The sequence below is a fragment of the Kwoniella europaea genome, chromosome 1 (genome assembly GCF_036810445.1).
Source record: "Kwoniella europaea PYCC6329 chromosome 1, complete sequence".
In the NCBI taxonomy this organism is placed as follows: domain Eukaryota; kingdom Fungi; phylum Basidiomycota; class Tremellomycetes; order Tremellales; family Cryptococcaceae; genus Kwoniella; species Kwoniella europaea.
In genome coordinates this window covers 11,611,630-11,627,611 of record NC_089487.1, presented here as the reverse complement: position 1 = coordinate 11,627,611, position 15,982 = coordinate 11,611,630, and the positions used below count along the sequence as shown (strand labels likewise).

Below are 15,982 nucleotides of genomic sequence, written 5' to 3'. Positions count from 1 at the left end.
ATGATTCACTTGATGTGGTAGAGCTACGAGTGGACAAAAGGGATACAAACATTGCAAGGACGTACTGTATTGGAGAAACGGACCTTGCTAATGGTACAATCTTGATGAAGGGCATGAAGTAAGTATATACGAATAATGTTATATCATTCATTTTGCACTATATCCATTTATACTACTCGTATACTGATTCTGTGTGATGAACATACTAATAGCCTACGTCTCATACAACTGACGGACTCTCCACTTGTTTTCTCGCTTTGCCTGTTACATATAATGAGATATGACTATCTTTCGTGCAATATCCAAAGAAAGTATCACCTATTACTATACATGATATCCTCCTATTGCATTCGAATTGCACGGAGCTACTAGTCCACTACAGGTCATTTGACTTTGGGCGTCTCAGTAACCCATTTCGGACCCTTCTTACCCTTTCCACCAGTCGACTCTCTCTTCTTATTCTTCTTCTTCTCTCCGCTCGGTGTAGGAGTGGCAACGGTGGTAGGAGTAGGAGTAACGAGCTGTTCGAGTTGTTTTGGTGGGAGTGTTTGAACAGGTGCAGATGGATCTAAGAGCGATACCCTCTTCTTAGTTGATTGAGGGGCATTACCATTGGTCTTGACCTTGGGTGTATCAATGTTGGTGGTAGCTTGAGGAGGTGGTCGATCGAATGAAGATGGATTGTAATTGGAGGTTTTACTTGGATCTGTCGTTGGTTCAGAATCAGATTCATCATCGGAATCAGAATCAGTTTCAGTTTCATCGGAAGAAGATGAGGTAGAAGAAGTTGTAGAGGAAGTTGAACTTTCCGACTCTGAATCTGAGGTATCGGATAAATTGACTGGCTCGTACGCTTTAGGAGTTACTGTCGTTGTAGGTGGTACGGTAGGTTTAGGTTTGGGTTGAGGTATATCCTGCTCTTTTGACTTTGATTTGGCATTTCCATTTGATTTGCTATCCGTCTTCCCACTACGCTTATTGCTATTTTCTTTCACTTCGGCTTTCCCTGTCCCTTTCCCTTTCCCTTCTTCTGCTTGTGTAACTGTCTTCTTTTCCGTCGGTTTCGTTTTCGTTCTCGTATTCGTCTTCACCTTATCACTCGCATTTCCAATCCCAATCTCCTTCTCCTTTCCCTCCTCGACCTTTTTGTTGTTATTGATGCTATCGGCAAGATTAGTACTAAGAGTAGATACTGAAGACGATCCATTGAGATCACCTAACCAGAACGCTGCAGAATTTCCTATACTTTCGATTTTTACTGCATGATCCGGTACTTGCATATATCCAGTTGATAAGTGTATCCTTTTGATCTTTTTATCTTTCTTGTCTTTCTTCTTACCTGACGAAGAGGAGGAATGGAAAGGTTCCTCGAACCATATGACAGGTAAAGGATGTGAGAATCTAGGTGATTCACCCTCCCGCTTTCGTTTCTTGCTTGATAAGGTTATCGGATCGATGGAAAATGGTGAAATTGTATTTGTGGATACGGAGGGATGCATAAGGTGATATTGGATGATTTGCTCTTCGCTAAATATTGGTGGGGTGATTATAGGTATGTTCTTGGATTTCTTCTTGGAAGATCTAGATTTAGGCGTGGAGGAGGAAGAAGAAGAAGAAGATAGTTGAACTTGCTTGGGATCTGTTGGTAGCGATCCGGGTTGGTTCTGGGCTTCTGCTAGAGTGGAAGGTGTTGATTCCTGAGGAGCTTCAGGTTGAGCTTTGGATTTGGATTTGGACATTTTGGTCAGTCGAGGGAGGTATTTATATGGGACAGTGCTCTCAGGATGTTGAGGGATGGGATGGAATCTAAAGTTGAATCGGTTTGACGTTTTCGCTACTTTATCCTCTGCACTTTCTGAATGAGTGCGTGCTCTCTATAAGAAGCCTTGGGTGAGCTCAATGAGTCCGGAGTGTATTTGTACACTGAATACCTTGAGCGATGATGAAGGGAAGGCTAAGATCAAGGTCAGAACTTGAATGGATGGAGCGTTGGGAAAGTCACAATCACACAACGCTGATTGACACGCGCACAAAAGAGTAAATACCAGTAAACAAAAACATTACAAAAGTGGCATGATGAACGTCGATTAGGAACAATCCTAATCACACCGGAAGCAGATTCCTAATACCGATAACAAGAGTTTTTGTAACTAACAGGAATCTCCTTCCAGGCACAGTCAACTAACTATACGTCATATTGTTCGCAGAATGAAGAAAGATGTAACACCGTCAAGGTAGAGAGAGCCGTGAGAATTGCAATCCTAGAAACGTCATTTACCATCACCAATACATTCGTATAAAAAGGAGTCACAAGAGGTGTTCATTTATATGTCGATATGACAACCCCCAATCCACCTCAGAGAGTTACTCGATCAATGTCGAACCATCCACCCTCAACAGCAGCAGCAGCAGCTCCACCGCCGGCAGCGGATACCGCACCAGGCCCACCCGTCCAAGCTCGTTCTACCTCTCTCAGTCAGGTAGATACCAACCCTTATAAAGTGGATTTCGTCATTCCATATTCCATATCCGTTTATAAGAGTCAAGATCGACAGCAAGCCCAGCAAGAGATCAAAGATGGTTACGAAGAGTTGCTGAGAGTCTTGGAAAGTGAAGATGGTCTGAGAATCTCGACTAGAGCTAAGCCCTCTAATAACTCTGCGAAAGGGGAAGAGGAGATTTGGGTATTTGTAGGTGCCGAGGATGGTAAGGTTATCGAATTGGTAGAGAAGGAAAAGTAAGTTGACATTTCTCGTGGGGAATAGAGTAGAGTTTTCTAGGGATTGAAAGTGCAGTAAGATCAAGCTGATGATTTTTAATGTTGGTTCCAGATCACTCGACCAAGCACATAACTTACCACCCCACTCGAACACTATCCCACCTTCCCCCTCTACTCGAATCAGATTGTTATACAACTTACTCACCGCCCCGGCGATTCAAGATGGGTTGGGAATAACTCCCGGCCAAGGGAAATGGAAGAGGGTGAAATCGATCATGGCGTTGCACGATGAAGTGGCTGATAAAGAATGGGTTGAGCGATGGACTACTGGAGGAGATTGGAGGATTGGATTGTTGAAAGGACTGGATGGCAAGGAGGGCCAAGGATTGGGTGAACATGTAAGTTTGTGGTTCTTGAGATTGGTTTCGCAGTGTAGTATTCTCTTTCTTGGAAGAGGGATTCTCTTATAATAGCCTTGAGCTCCCTTATAAGACATCTGAGGAATGGTGCTGAGACTGATCAACTCGAATTCCTCATAGCAACCCCCTCCTGTCCATCTCTACTTCAACTTCCTCACGACCTATACCCTCTCGCTCCTGCCTCTGTCAATCATATCAGTGTTATTTTACCTTTTTACTCCCTCCGATTCTTACCCTCCGATGTACGCCTTCCTCCTCTCCATATATTCTACGGCATTCGTAGCGATCTGGCGAATCAAAGAACGTAAGCTCGCTATCAAGTGGGGTACGAGAGGGTGCGAGTCTGTCGCTGTAGGGAGGTTAAGACCTGAATACGTAGCGAATCTAGGATTGGATAAGAAAGAGAATAAGGGAGATGCTGTAGATCTGGTACAAGCTGGAAATGATATCAAACGAGATATCAAAGTCACTGCTTCTATTCCGATCATCATTGCGTGTGGTGTAGGACTGGGTGTGGTTTTATTGGGTATATTCATGCTGGAAGCGTTCGTTGGACAAGCCTATGATGGTTTCGGGAAAGAGGTTGTGGTAAGTTTGTCGCAAAGATATATCTACTCACCCAGGAGCGTAGCTGATATATTTGGTTTCAACTGGTAGCCTCTCCTCCCTACAGCCTTGTTCGCCATCGTCGTACCTCAAATTGTAGCTGCTTATGGAGTCCTGGCGAGATCAATGGTAAAATGGGAAGATCACCCGACGCCTGTAGGAGCTGAGAAGAGTCTGACCGCGAAGACTTTGTGAGTTGACTTGACGCTCCAATGTTATCGATCGGATCATGAGTACGTAGACAGCTGATCATATCACTCTGCCAGCGCAATGAACGCCATCGTAGCGTATCTCGGTCTCTTCCTATCTGCGTGAGCTGACCTACGTGTTGTGTTCACACCGAGTCATGGCAGCTTACCGCTTCATCATAGCTACATTTACGTTCCCTTTGGATCATTCATCATGGCTCGGGTCCAGCATAAACTCACCAAACAAGAGACGATTTCCGTATCTGACACCCCTGAGAAAGCGGGTCTGGGACCAAGAACAAGTGGAAAAGAGCAAAAAGGTATCAAAGCTGGAAGACTCAAGGGTCAATTGTTTGCTTGTGAGTCAGCTAAATAAGCAGGTCGTGCATGTATCAGCTGACCTAGCTCGAATCTTTTTCAGACACTGTAACTAATCAAGGTATGTTCAACTTATCCGACGATCCGTTGACCTCGGAGAGTTGAATCGAGCTAACCTGCATGGGTGTATATAGTGGTCAACGCCTTCCTCGAACTTGGTCTACCTTTCATTACGCGATTCGTGGACGATTGGCGAGCGGGCAAGACCACCCTTAAGGAGACTATCAAAACTAGAGGTAACAACGACAGTACTGAGAAGGTTCCTCAAGATGACGCGGCAGTCGAGAAGAGGTTCTTGGAAAAGGTTGAAAGGGAATTAGCATTGCCTGATTACTCGTTGTTCAGTGAGTGACATGTACCTCACACCCAAGAAATAACCTAGAGTCTCAGTACTGATATATGACCCACGTTCACAGCCGACTATGCAGAAATGGTCACTCAATTCGGATACGTTACCATCTGGTCTATCGTCTGGCCATTAGCACCTGTGTTCGCTTTGATCAACAATTATGTGGAACTGCGAAGTGACGCATTGAAGATTTGTAAACATGTCAGAAGACCTGTAGGGGACAGAGTTGAAACTATTGGATCATGGTTGGAGACTTTGGTTAGTCTTGCGCTTCTACCCCATCTTCTAACGGGAAAAAGTCGTTTAAGCTGATCATCGTGCGTTTCTTGTTTTAGAGCATCATCTCATGGATTGGAGCAATTACCAATTCCACTTTGATATACCTCTTCCGACCTACTTCTTATCACGCTGATCAAACTCCCAATCCCAATCTCACGCCCATACCCGGTTCAGCCTCTTTGCATTATATGATTGATCAATATAACATCTCCCACAACCTCAAGACTGTCTTACCCCTTTTGATCCCTTTGGGACTCATCGCTTTGACCGCAAGTCACGGATATATCATTTTAAGATGGTTAGTTGATGGATTGTCGGAGAGACTGTTGTGGAGGAATAGCGAGGAAGAGAGGTTGGTTCAGAAATTGAATGCAAACCAACGTCAATCGAATTTAAACTCTACGGCCTCGACTTTGACTAGAAGGGAGAAACCGAGGGTGTGGGAGAGGGATGAGAAATTGGACAGGTTCTGGAATGGAGGGGAAGAAGGTGGGAGAGAGATTGGACGGGTCTTGAAAGCTGAATGAAGTGGAGATGGATTGAGGGGAGACTGAATGGACGAGGAAAGAACAGAAGATGATAAATACAACGAGACAGTAGGAAGGAAGTGAATTGGTAATCGATGGACTATACACGTAAGTTATGTAGTCGATACACGAAATGAAAATGAATGATTCATGAATTAATCGTATCGATCACACGTGGAATGTTGGAGGAGGATAAAGAAATGTTCATTTCCTGTTTCTTCTCACATCTATCCATGTAACTAATACGGGATTCAAAGGGGAATGCCGAGAACATTACATATGCGATGGTTTCCCATATTATCTACAGGTTACAATTTATAATGTACAAATGATATACTGTATAGAAGACGCACACCATCCCTTCCAAATTTGATCTACATCTATGACGATTTCACATTGATCCATCTCCAAGGTTGTTCGATATATTTCTTCCAAGTCTCAGTGAACGATATCAATTCGGCACCTTCGAGCTGCATAAGACAAACATGTCAAAATCAGCATAGAGCACATGACATTGTGCAATGTGACCCATGAGACTTCTTCGAGATGAGATCACAGCTGCAAACTCACAATTCTGTGATCCCCACTCCACCCAACAGGAACCCTCAAAACCGCCCTTGTCCCACCCCTCTCCACCATACTCTTATCCATCTCCCACACCGATTTCCCTTTAGATTCATCTCCATCGGCTAGATCCCACTCCATATCCCATTTCGCCCTTCCCACCGCACAGATCGCCAACCCCCCTCCGGGAGGTAAGATCGGCATAGCACCTGTAGCTTCGCCCAGACCGCCCACGGAGGAGATGGTGATATTCGCTGGGGTCGAAGGCTTGTTGGGTGCGTGGCGAAGCGAGTGAAGGTGGGATGTTATTGTCGATATTGAAGTGGTGGGTGAAAGAGAGGGAAGAGAAGGTGTAAGAAGTCCATATCTTGGATCTGTAAATATGCAAGATATCAGTAAATATCGTTCAGTCACAGATATTACATGCGGATTGATTGTAATCTCGCATACATGTCTTGACTCACCAGAAACAGCCACCCCAATCACTCCATCTCTTCCAATCTCCAAGAACCTCTTCTCCCCATCCTCTTTCAGCCTGCTTCGCATGATCGGATGTTCTTGCAAAGCCAATATCAAACCTTTGACTAGGAAACTCAATATCGTGGTTTTCCCCTTTTCGTCAATTATGGGATTTGTCACCAGTTCAGGTGGAATATCAGATGCGATATAACCTTGTTTATCTCTTGAGTTGGATGTTGGAGGTTTAGAGGCTTTGAGATATGGAAGGAGGGGAGTGAGATTGAGAGTATGTGAATATCTATAGATTATTCAGGTTCGTCAGTTATACGGAATTGATATAGTTGCCATTATCGAATGAAAGGTCTGGTGGACACAGATGAATACATTCGGTATGCAAGGTAAGAGTGGTATGAGTGGAAGAGCATGACTCACCCGAAATGAGGTATCTTGCCCTGTTCACCCAAAGCTCTAAACATGATCTTCCTAGTCCTTCCAAATTCCACTCTAGTGAACTCAGGTAAATCATCTCGGTATGATCGCACTTTGACACCTGTTTCTGAGCTAGGATTTGAACCATTTGAAATGGACAAATGACTTTCAACATCTTGTTTCGTGATTCTACCATTCTCACCTGACCCTTTGACCATACTCAGATCGACACCGAGTTTGGTAGCTAACGTACGTACAGCAGGGGAAGTTTTGATGTTCCCTTTACGGTTCTTATCTTCACATTCCTCCGATCGATCTTGACGGGCTTGTACTTGGTTGAGACTGAATTGCTTGGGACGAGGTGGAGAAGGTAAGATTGAAGCTTCACCTTGTAATCGAATTGGATCATGCTCTTCTGCTTCGTGTATGGGCTGTGGTCGATCCTCATTTGTATTTCCAGGTTCTTGGGATTTCTCCAAGGTCTCGGTAAGTCCTTCAGCTGCTTTGACTGCCGGACTTTCACCTTGGTTAGCAATAGGCTTTGATTCTGGCAATTCTTCTGTTCCAGGTTGTTGATCTGGCTGTACACTATCCTGAGGAGCTTCTTGTTCGCTGGTTGCTTCTGCTGTATGTATTTCGCAAAGTGTTTGACCAACTTTGACCATCTCCCCAGCTGATTTCTGGATGCCCTTGACTATCCCATTAGCATGCGAGGTAAGTTCGACTCTGGATACACTAGTAATCAGCTGATGCAAAGGACAATCAAGTAAATCTAAATGGGTAATGAGAGGTTCAACCAGGATTCACAGACGGGTTACTTTACCCATTTACTGAGGCGTGGTGAGAAAGAAGATAGAGTACACCACTCACACACTCTTGTCGCTCTGTACTTCACATAACGCTTCAAACTCTGCTACTTCCTGTCCATCTTCCACATACCACCGTATAATCTCAACTTCAGTTATTCCTTCGCCTATGTCATGTAATTTGAAGGGTGAGACTGCAAGTGTAGAAGTGGAATTGTGGAAGTACGATGAGTGTGTGACAGGATATGCAGTGCGTAGTGAGTGAGGATTTGGACGAATTCGTGCCAATGTCGATGGACCTCCCCTTGAAGCGAAGGATCGGTATCGTATCTGGCCAGCAAGGTTGGAAGGGAATCGTATTCTTGTTCGTACAGGTCGGAACTTCAACATCGTAAGGTGGGAGCGAGGCAGGATATCGTTGGGATTTCTGTTTGTAAGGCGAGATGGATACTATATATTATATGGTATCAATATCAATCACATCTTCAAAGGTGGGATCCATGCTTGTATATCATATCATATGGTATGACTTTCGTCTTCATAATCGTTTTGGTCATGTGTTGCGATTATGTGTGCCGGCCGGATCATGCACATGAACATCACCGTATTATCACATGACAACGACAAGAAATCAAAAAATCATTCACGTGAACTTGCATGATACAGGATACACGAGTTTCATCTTACTATTGGAGTACTGTTACTTTTACTTTTGGCTGTTTTGACTTGATCACTACTGGATACTGGTTCTATATACACTGATGCGCTGAACGATGGATGATGGAAAGAAAGAGATGGACGTGTGGAAGCTACACAGAGAATAACTATCGATGGAAGAAAAAAGATTCAATGAGTATGTAAGAGAATCATGTATGTTCTTGATGAATGAGGGAAGGTGAACTTGTTGTAACACGATATAATGAAAAAGAGGAAAAGGCCCGAACCAATTACGGAGATTGGGTGAACAGTATTGACCCTTCTTTATTCTTGAACCGCAGCGGCGTATGAAGGTGCACCGGAAGCAGTAGGATCGTGACCACCAGATGGAAGTCGAGGTACGATATCTTCACCACCTTGATCGGTGCTCGTGCTGGCACCGTCACCACCGGGAGTGACTTCTTCGACAACATCTTTAGCTTTGTTGGCAGTTGGACCGGCTTCCTCTTTGACAACTTGAGCGGCTCGTTGAGTGGCTTCGGCACCTTGCTCAACAGCTTGTCGAGCGACATCGATACCTTGTTCAGCGACTCGTTGAGTGGTTTCCCCAGCTTGTCGGATACCTTGTCGAGTGGCTTGCTCGACTTGTTGAACGGTCTCTTGAGCGGCTTCGATACCTGATCCAAAACGAAATTAGCTTCGTTCTTCTATCGCAATTCCATCTCACTCACCTCTTCGTCCTTGCTCTTCAGCTTTAGCTCTGAGCACGCCAAACCATTCTCCAACCTCGTGAGCTCGCTTGAAAGTTAATTCTCGATACTCATCGACGGGAAGACCAAGGTCCTTTGCTTGATCCTCGACCACATGAGCGGTACCGGAAGCGATGCCGATAGCGTTGAGAGCGAGTGATTGGACAGCACTGACGGAAGCTTGCTCGATGATGACAGCGGTATGCAAGGCAGATAAGGTGACATTACCAGCGGTGTGTAAAGCGGCAGAAGGAACGTGGAGACCCATCTCGATGAGGTGTTGGGTCTGATCGATTGGAAGACCGATCGATCTCGCTTGGTCCGTCGCTTTGTGAGCAGTGGCAGTGGTGAAGTCGAGAGTTCTAAATGAATTGATGGTCAGTTACTGATCAAATTGCCTTACGAGCATATCGACTCACTGAGTAACGGCCTGACCGATCTTCTCACTCAGTTTTTGAGCTTGCTTGATGGTCTCAGGGTAATTCTCACGATCGATAGACTGGCCTCTATAGGTGGCCCAGCTCTCAGCCACGGCGGAAAGAGCAAGGTTGACAGGGTTCTCTTGGTTGTAAGGGTGTCTTTGGAAGAAACCGGTTATGTTGGCGAGGATGAGAACCAAGAAGGTGATTAATGGTCGAAGCAAGAGGAACGGGCTGCGAAGGTAATCTCACGTCAGCTTTGTGTTCAAGGTCATTGCAATGACATATCTGTTTGGCAGGCGGGTCATCGAAAGGTTGAAAAACTTACAGAGCTCTCTCGATAAAGGTAGCATTTCTTCTGTTGGTGGGACCAACTTGACTTACGACGTATCTGATACCTTCGTTGCCTCGTTGGCCTTTAGCGGTGAGGTGAAGCTCGGTATCAAAGATAGGTCGAAAGTGTAATTTGTTGAGAGATTTGTTGATTGAGTCTGAAGCGGGAACCCAGGTGGGTACGGTAGGAAGATAGATAGTTCGAGAAAAGGAGAACTTGGCGACCTTGGAGCTGTTGGGAATGAAGATATACCGTCAGTGTAGGCTCCTTGATCTGGTATGGTGCTGCCAACCTCGTATAGCGAAGCAATCGACGGTTTCCGAGACAAGGGAGAAACGAAGGATAGAATTTCTATATGCCAAAAGGTAAAATGAAATAGACCAACTCACTGCTCGTTGTAATGAGGTTGACCAACCAAGTGACTATCGAAGGAGATGAGAGAGCCGAGTTTCAAGTATTTCTTGAACTCGTTGAGACCTTGAAGATGGATACCTCGAGATTCATAGACGACGTTGTCCTGATAATTGAAGATGAGCCATGTCTCTTGGTTCATATACCATACTCAGCAAAATATAGCTTACCTCGAAGTATTGGTCAAGAGCGTTACCGTATTGATCCCTGTGGGAGTGAGTACAGGTCAGCTTTTACCAATGGCTAAGACCGGAAGGGAGGCAGTACGCCTCGAGAAACAAGTGTGAGGGGCGGCGGAGTGAAGGGCAGGTTGAACTCCTCAGACAGGCGAGGGAGAAGAGTTGCTTGACTGTGGAGTGGGATATACTTACGATTCAAGAGAGATCAATCTCTCAGCGACGTTACGGACATCGTGAGATACTCTATCCGGTTCCATTGTGTAATTGACTATACTACTAATGTAAGGAAAGTAATACTAGAGAAAACGACTAAGAATATAGGAAATCGAGTAAAGGATGGAGAAAGAAGAAGAAAGAAGAGAAATCCAATCTCAAAGGAGTCTTATATATATCTTTTTTCCTCTCTGGCCCTTTTGCGGTTGACTGTGTGTGTGTGTGTGTGTGTGTGTGTGTGTGTGTGTGAAGATATTTGACGATGCAAAAGAATCAAGAAACCTGTGGTGTGATTGATTATCGATTACTGATGGTACCTTTTCGCACTGCATGAGGACTAGGTGGTAGAGATGAAATGTAAGTTCGAGTATGTGTGTCACCGGTAAGAGTGGATCTATGAGGAACCGGTCCAAGCTTTATGGTTAGCTACGTCATAACCCCCTTTCTCCTCTCTGCGCTTTGACCTGGACTATCTTGGTACGTGTTTGATTCCCACAAAATGCGACACTTCTGTAAGTTGTACAGCAGGATATATTTTCTTGGATTTCGTACCTACTTTAGATGGTTTGAAATCAAAGTTATCTGGGAAATGGAAAGTGCGACACTCATTGCTCCCTAGCTCGAAAACTGCAGCTTATTTCCGCCAGATTTCGAGTAAAATCGGTCTTCTTCAGTCCGCTGGGACGTCGTAGCTGTGTGATTGAAGCTGTAGGAGTTTCGATTCATGTGTGTGGCCCGTCCCCGCAGATTCTACTGTCGTATATGAAAATCTCAAGCCAATAGTCAAGATTCTATACTATTCATTTTCCACTCCAAGTGATGGTGTATGGACCTGTAAAGTGGAGGTTGAAAAATCATGAATTTTGGTTCCGGTTTCGATTCGATTGATCGTCGATGAGGTGTGTCGTGCGTAAGAATTCAAATGCGAATTTCTTCTTCATACAATCAGTTCATCTTGTTATCTCTAAGTTCGACAAGCAGAACCAAAAAACCACCATGTCAATAATACGCTCATCATTTGCTCGTTTCTCTCCCCTCGTCCTGGGAACTCGGACGAGATTAATATCCACTTCAATCCGACTATCCAAAACCAGCGATCCATTCCCCTTACCTTTCTCTTCGCCTGACCTAGCCCAAGCTCAAAATAGGTTATCTGACGATGCGGAAGAATGGGCTATGCCTTCTCCGTTAGATCGAACGGGCGAAGATGAACAGACTTTACGATCGAGGTTAATCTACCAGACTCGGAAGAGGGGTACTTTAGAAACCGATCTGATATTGAGTACGTTTGCAAAGGAGTTTCTGCCTACGATGAACGTCGAGGAGATGAAGGAGTTTGACAAGGTGAGCAAATTTTATACTTGAATGAATCCTTTGGATGTTGCAAGTGATCAATGAACGATCTTATGTATCGCACAAGAAGGGATGATTTCAAAGCTAACACTCTATTGCGTTATGATAGCTGCTCGATGAACCAGATTGGGATATTTTTTATTGGTCAGTTCAGAAAAGAGAACCTCCTCCCAGGTGGAAGGATACTCCCTTGTTGAAGAAGTGAGTTCAACATAGCCGCACATACACCAATCTTTCATTTTCGTAAAATGATATTTTGATTATGAGAAAGCATGCTGATTTACTACTTGGGTTGTGTCAGGCTTATCCAACATGCCAAGAACGAAGGTAAAGTGGTGAGGATGATGCCCGAGTTGATGCAGAAAGAACCGGAATTGTAGAAGTTGAGATGAAGAGGTGAAGCATGTATCTTTAGATTGTCTCTCAACGTCAAGTTCTGTCGAATACTAAAGCCACTATATGCCCATGACTTGACTGAGAAGTCCTGCTCTCGTCCACTCTTATGAGCGATCAAAAGCGGTCATAAACGCATCATCGGAGAAGTGACTGTTCTGTAGCTGAGTAAATTTCACCCCCCTTGACTTACGCCTTGACCCTCTGATGGATTTACCCCTCCTTTCGCTGAGAGTAGCATGAACTGTAATCCGACGATCCATCAGACTCATTCTCACACTGACACGATACATACACTCTTCCGTCTTATGGACCCTGAATCGATTGGTATGGATCATGATCATGAAAAGTTGAGTAGACTGATCGTACATAGAGTGTGTTTTTCCATTCCCTTGCATCCACTTCAAGGTACCTTTTCATGATATGGACAAACCAAGAGGTAACTTAACATTATCTTCTGACTCTCACCATATCAAACTCTTCCTTCCTGTCCTCTCTCCCCAATCATCATATCGTTTTTACATACCTCCAGGTCCCTTTGCTTGGTTTCAAACCCATTGATCTACCTTCTCCCTTCCTTCCCTTCCTTCCGTTCCTTCCGTTCCTTCCCTCCTCTTCTCACAAGCCCTTAATTCAGCACCAAGATGACCTCGGAGATCTACCCACCTCGCGCCCGTCGATACATCGACAACCAGCTGGTCCTTCCTCCACGCTTTTACCCCGATCCAGGTCCAGAAGGGTTTTATCCAGAACTACAATACCCCGTACAGATCCGACTGGGTATCCGATTCAACCCTCTCGTGCAGAAACAAGTATACTTCCAGATGAATGCCGTTTACATCGCTGGAATTAGTTTGGATATGACGAAAGACAGGATTAAAAGTCATCTTAGTGGGATAACCGATAACGTCAGTAGATTTATTCCACCAAAAAACATCTGCTTTCACTCTTCTTTCGAGGAATAGGAATTGACTTGTGAAATTTGGTTGCAGTTCATATTCACAGAGTTCAAGAAACATCCTCATCGAGAAGCCATGCTCGCTTGCATGGAATTTGCGAGTCTGAAAGATGCCGATGATGTGATTTGTTTCGTTGTGAGTCTGCTCCCTTCCTCTGCAAAGTAGGATTTATTCTTAGACTGATGATTCGTTTCTAATCGAACAGCGAGCACATACTCGAATTTTTGGTGGTAAGAGAGTGACAGCTCGTTTTTCGGATATCCAATCGAACGCAGAATCCACTAGAGATATCCTTGTGAGTTGATAGCAGCATTATGATTTCCCGTTCTTTAGCTGATCATCGTTCGTGCATGTCATAGCTCGTCCGTGAAGAATTAGCACTGTGGCCTCCTTACTCCCCTAAATCAATATGGCCTCCTTCACAGTCTCAATACCACCATTGCAACTCGACCAGATATCAAAAGTATCGTCCATACGCATCTCTTGATCCTGTCAAGTCACATAGTCGAGGAAAACCACCATTTTCTCCTACGATCAGTTCGTCGAGTCCTCCATCCAAACCGGTAGTCTGCAAGACCGATACGTCAGATCCCTCATTCAACAATGAGTTCAAGACACCTAGATCGAGGGAAGCACCAGGATCGCTACCGCGTAAACCCGCCGTTGATGGGTCCAGCAACAAATCAGATCATAACGTCAGCTCCGACCTTGGACCTTCGTCATGTCATGATCCACCAATTCCTACTGGACCTAAATCATTGATTGAACGAATCTCTTTCACCCCTCATACATCGTCTTCTTTTTCGCTTGAAAACTTCAACTCCACCAACTCAGTTGCCGCCAAAACTCCTGAAACAGGTGTACCAACCCCCGAGATGCAAACGGACCAACTCAGCAAGGCCCTCTTTGCTTTAACTGCAATTTCCGACAAGTTGAACATGAATTCAAATAATCTCACTCCGATCGCTGAACCGACACGTGCCAACAGAAATCATCCATTTCATTCTGAAGATAATCATAGATTCTCTGTAGGATTCGTACATCCCAATCGGCAGACATATGGAAGACCGGAAAAAGGGTTCTCGACCAGTCCGAGAAGGAGATACACGAGGGAAGATGATCGAAGGATATCTTCCTCTTCCTCTTCTTTCCATCAAACGGATCATTCAGGCAGATCCAGCCAAAGAAGATCGTCATATCGGACTCATGAAGGACACTACGATACCCATCACCGAGATAGACACCGACATCGACATGGTCATCACAATCGTACTCGAAGATATGATCATTACAGACCTGAATCAAGCTACAAAGCTATTCCTACTACGATAACCAAGGATGAAATGAAAGAATTTGAACATCATTTCAAAGTTGATGAAGAGGAGGAAAGTACAAATGAACCTAAGTATATTGGGATTTCGGAAGATGGGAGGCTATTGATATTCGGTTCGACACGCAGAGGTGTCGAATTGGCATTACTTGCGGATTACAAAGATGAAGATGGCCAGAGAGAACAACCAGCTGATACAGCATACACAGAGGAGACCAGAACCCAACAGGACTCTCTCGATGGGCTTGGTTCGCCTCTTCTGAGTGATCATGAAAGTGTCTCCCAACTCAGGGTCAATGCTCTTGATGAAGAAAGTAGCGAAGAGGAAGTGGAGGAGATGGAAGATGAAAGGTTTAGGATCCAACCGGCCACAGGACTAAAGGTCGATGCAAAAATCAAGGATAATCGTGAGCATAAAGCAACAGGTCTCGGAAGGCGTGCCAAGGAACGAGCAGTACCAGAAGGCGAAACCGGTGATACAGAATCACAAGCAGAGGAAAGAGAAATGACACTCGAAGATAGTAAAGAAGAAGGTGAGATTTCAGAGGGATTGGGTCATATTGACACCGCCAACTTCCATGACACTCAGTCTCAGACTGAGGTGATCGAGAGATGTCAACTCGTCGGTAATGCATCAAGGAATTTTTCAACTATTGATAGATTATCTCGATCCTACCCAAAATCCTCATCACCAAAATTCGATTTCAGCAACACACTCACACCTAAACTTAGGGTTTATCGTATAAGCGATTTATCTTCTGAATTCTTGGATCTAATGGGTATCCAACTTCGATATACCTTCAAGAATGACAATTTGAATAGATCTGATAGATGGGAAGATATAATTTCTGTAGAAAGTGAGGGAAAAGGAAAAGTACTAAGACTCGCAGACAGGGATCTGGGTATAAGGTTGGGTATGAGTAATAGCGAATTTGAGATTGAAGGTATATTGCGAGATGGTCCTTCTAGAAGTGTTGATGACGAAAGTGATCGTCCCTGTAAGAGATCCAGGTCTAGGTCTGGATCCGCAGACAATGAGGAAAGAGTGGAAAGTGTAGGCAGGAAAGGAAGAGAATCATCATTTGAAATTACGATTTGCGGGACATGTAGGTAAATCGACTTGATAGTTGGATTTGTTTGTACATACAAATAGGAAATTACAATATATCCTTTCTTTTCTTCCGTTTTACCTGTTCTATACTTGTGTATATATTTCAATGTTTGTTATACATTGTCCGCTCGAAATTATGAACGGTCAGTTG

General features: G+C 44.4%; 6 protein-coding genes across 6 annotated transcripts; 3 read left to right on the top strand and 3 right to left on the bottom strand.

Annotated features, from left to right (window-relative positions):
• Positions 1-383: 383 nt before the first annotated feature.
• On the bottom strand, positions 384-1,739 carry V865_004411 (uncharacterized protein; the record flags this gene model as incomplete). The annotated part of the gene is made up of 1 exon (XM_066228191.1): positions 384-1,739. One exon carries the CDS (start codon positions 1,737-1,739, stop codon positions 384-386), a length of 1,356 nt encoding a protein of 451 aa, XP_066084288.1.
• A 597-nt stretch (positions 1,740-2,336) lies between these two features.
• Positions 2,337-5,465, top strand: V865_004410 (uncharacterized protein; the record flags this gene model as incomplete). Its single annotated transcript, XM_066228190.1, has 10 exons — positions 2,337-2,737; positions 2,832-3,117; positions 3,259-3,726; positions 3,796-3,935; positions 4,011-4,055; positions 4,116-4,291; positions 4,354-4,371; positions 4,445-4,654; positions 4,727-4,917; positions 4,995-5,465. 10 exons carry the CDS (start codon positions 2,337-2,339, stop codon positions 5,463-5,465), a joined length of 2,406 nt encoding a protein of 801 aa, XP_066084287.1.
• Positions 5,466-5,845: 380 nt separating this feature from the next.
• V865_004409 (uncharacterized protein) lies at positions 5,846-8,113 on the bottom strand (the record flags this gene model as incomplete). Its single annotated transcript, XM_066228189.1, has 5 exons — positions 5,846-5,935; positions 6,036-6,403; positions 6,494-6,786; positions 6,921-7,643; positions 7,788-8,113. The coding sequence occupies 5 exons, from the start codon at positions 8,111-8,113 to the stop codon at positions 5,846-5,848; spliced, it is 1,800 nt and encodes a 599-aa protein (XP_066084286.1).
• A 591-nt stretch (positions 8,114-8,704) lies between these two features.
• Positions 8,705-10,729, bottom strand: V865_004408 (uncharacterized protein; the record flags this gene model as incomplete). The annotated part of the gene is made up of 7 exons (XM_066228188.1): positions 8,705-9,057; positions 9,112-9,491; positions 9,549-9,782; positions 9,877-10,113; positions 10,272-10,399; positions 10,464-10,500; positions 10,665-10,729. The coding sequence occupies 7 exons, from the start codon at positions 10,727-10,729 to the stop codon at positions 8,705-8,707; spliced, it is 1,434 nt and encodes a 477-aa protein (XP_066084285.1).
• A 952-nt stretch (positions 10,730-11,681) lies between these two features.
• Positions 11,682-12,418, top strand: V865_004407 (succinate dehydrogenase assembly factor 2, mitochondrial; the record flags this gene model as incomplete). The annotated part of the gene is made up of 3 exons (XM_066228187.1): positions 11,682-12,029; positions 12,148-12,239; positions 12,340-12,418. 3 exons carry the CDS (start codon positions 11,682-11,684, stop codon positions 12,416-12,418), a joined length of 519 nt encoding a protein of 172 aa, XP_066084284.1.
• A 657-nt stretch (positions 12,419-13,075) lies between these two features.
• V865_004406 (uncharacterized protein) lies at positions 13,076-15,834 on the top strand (the record flags this gene model as incomplete). The annotated part of the gene is made up of 4 exons (XM_066228186.1): positions 13,076-13,339; positions 13,424-13,525; positions 13,596-13,685; positions 13,750-15,834. 4 exons carry the CDS (start codon positions 13,076-13,078, stop codon positions 15,832-15,834), a joined length of 2,541 nt encoding a protein of 846 aa, XP_066084283.1.
• Positions 15,835-15,982: the final 148 nt, after the last annotated feature.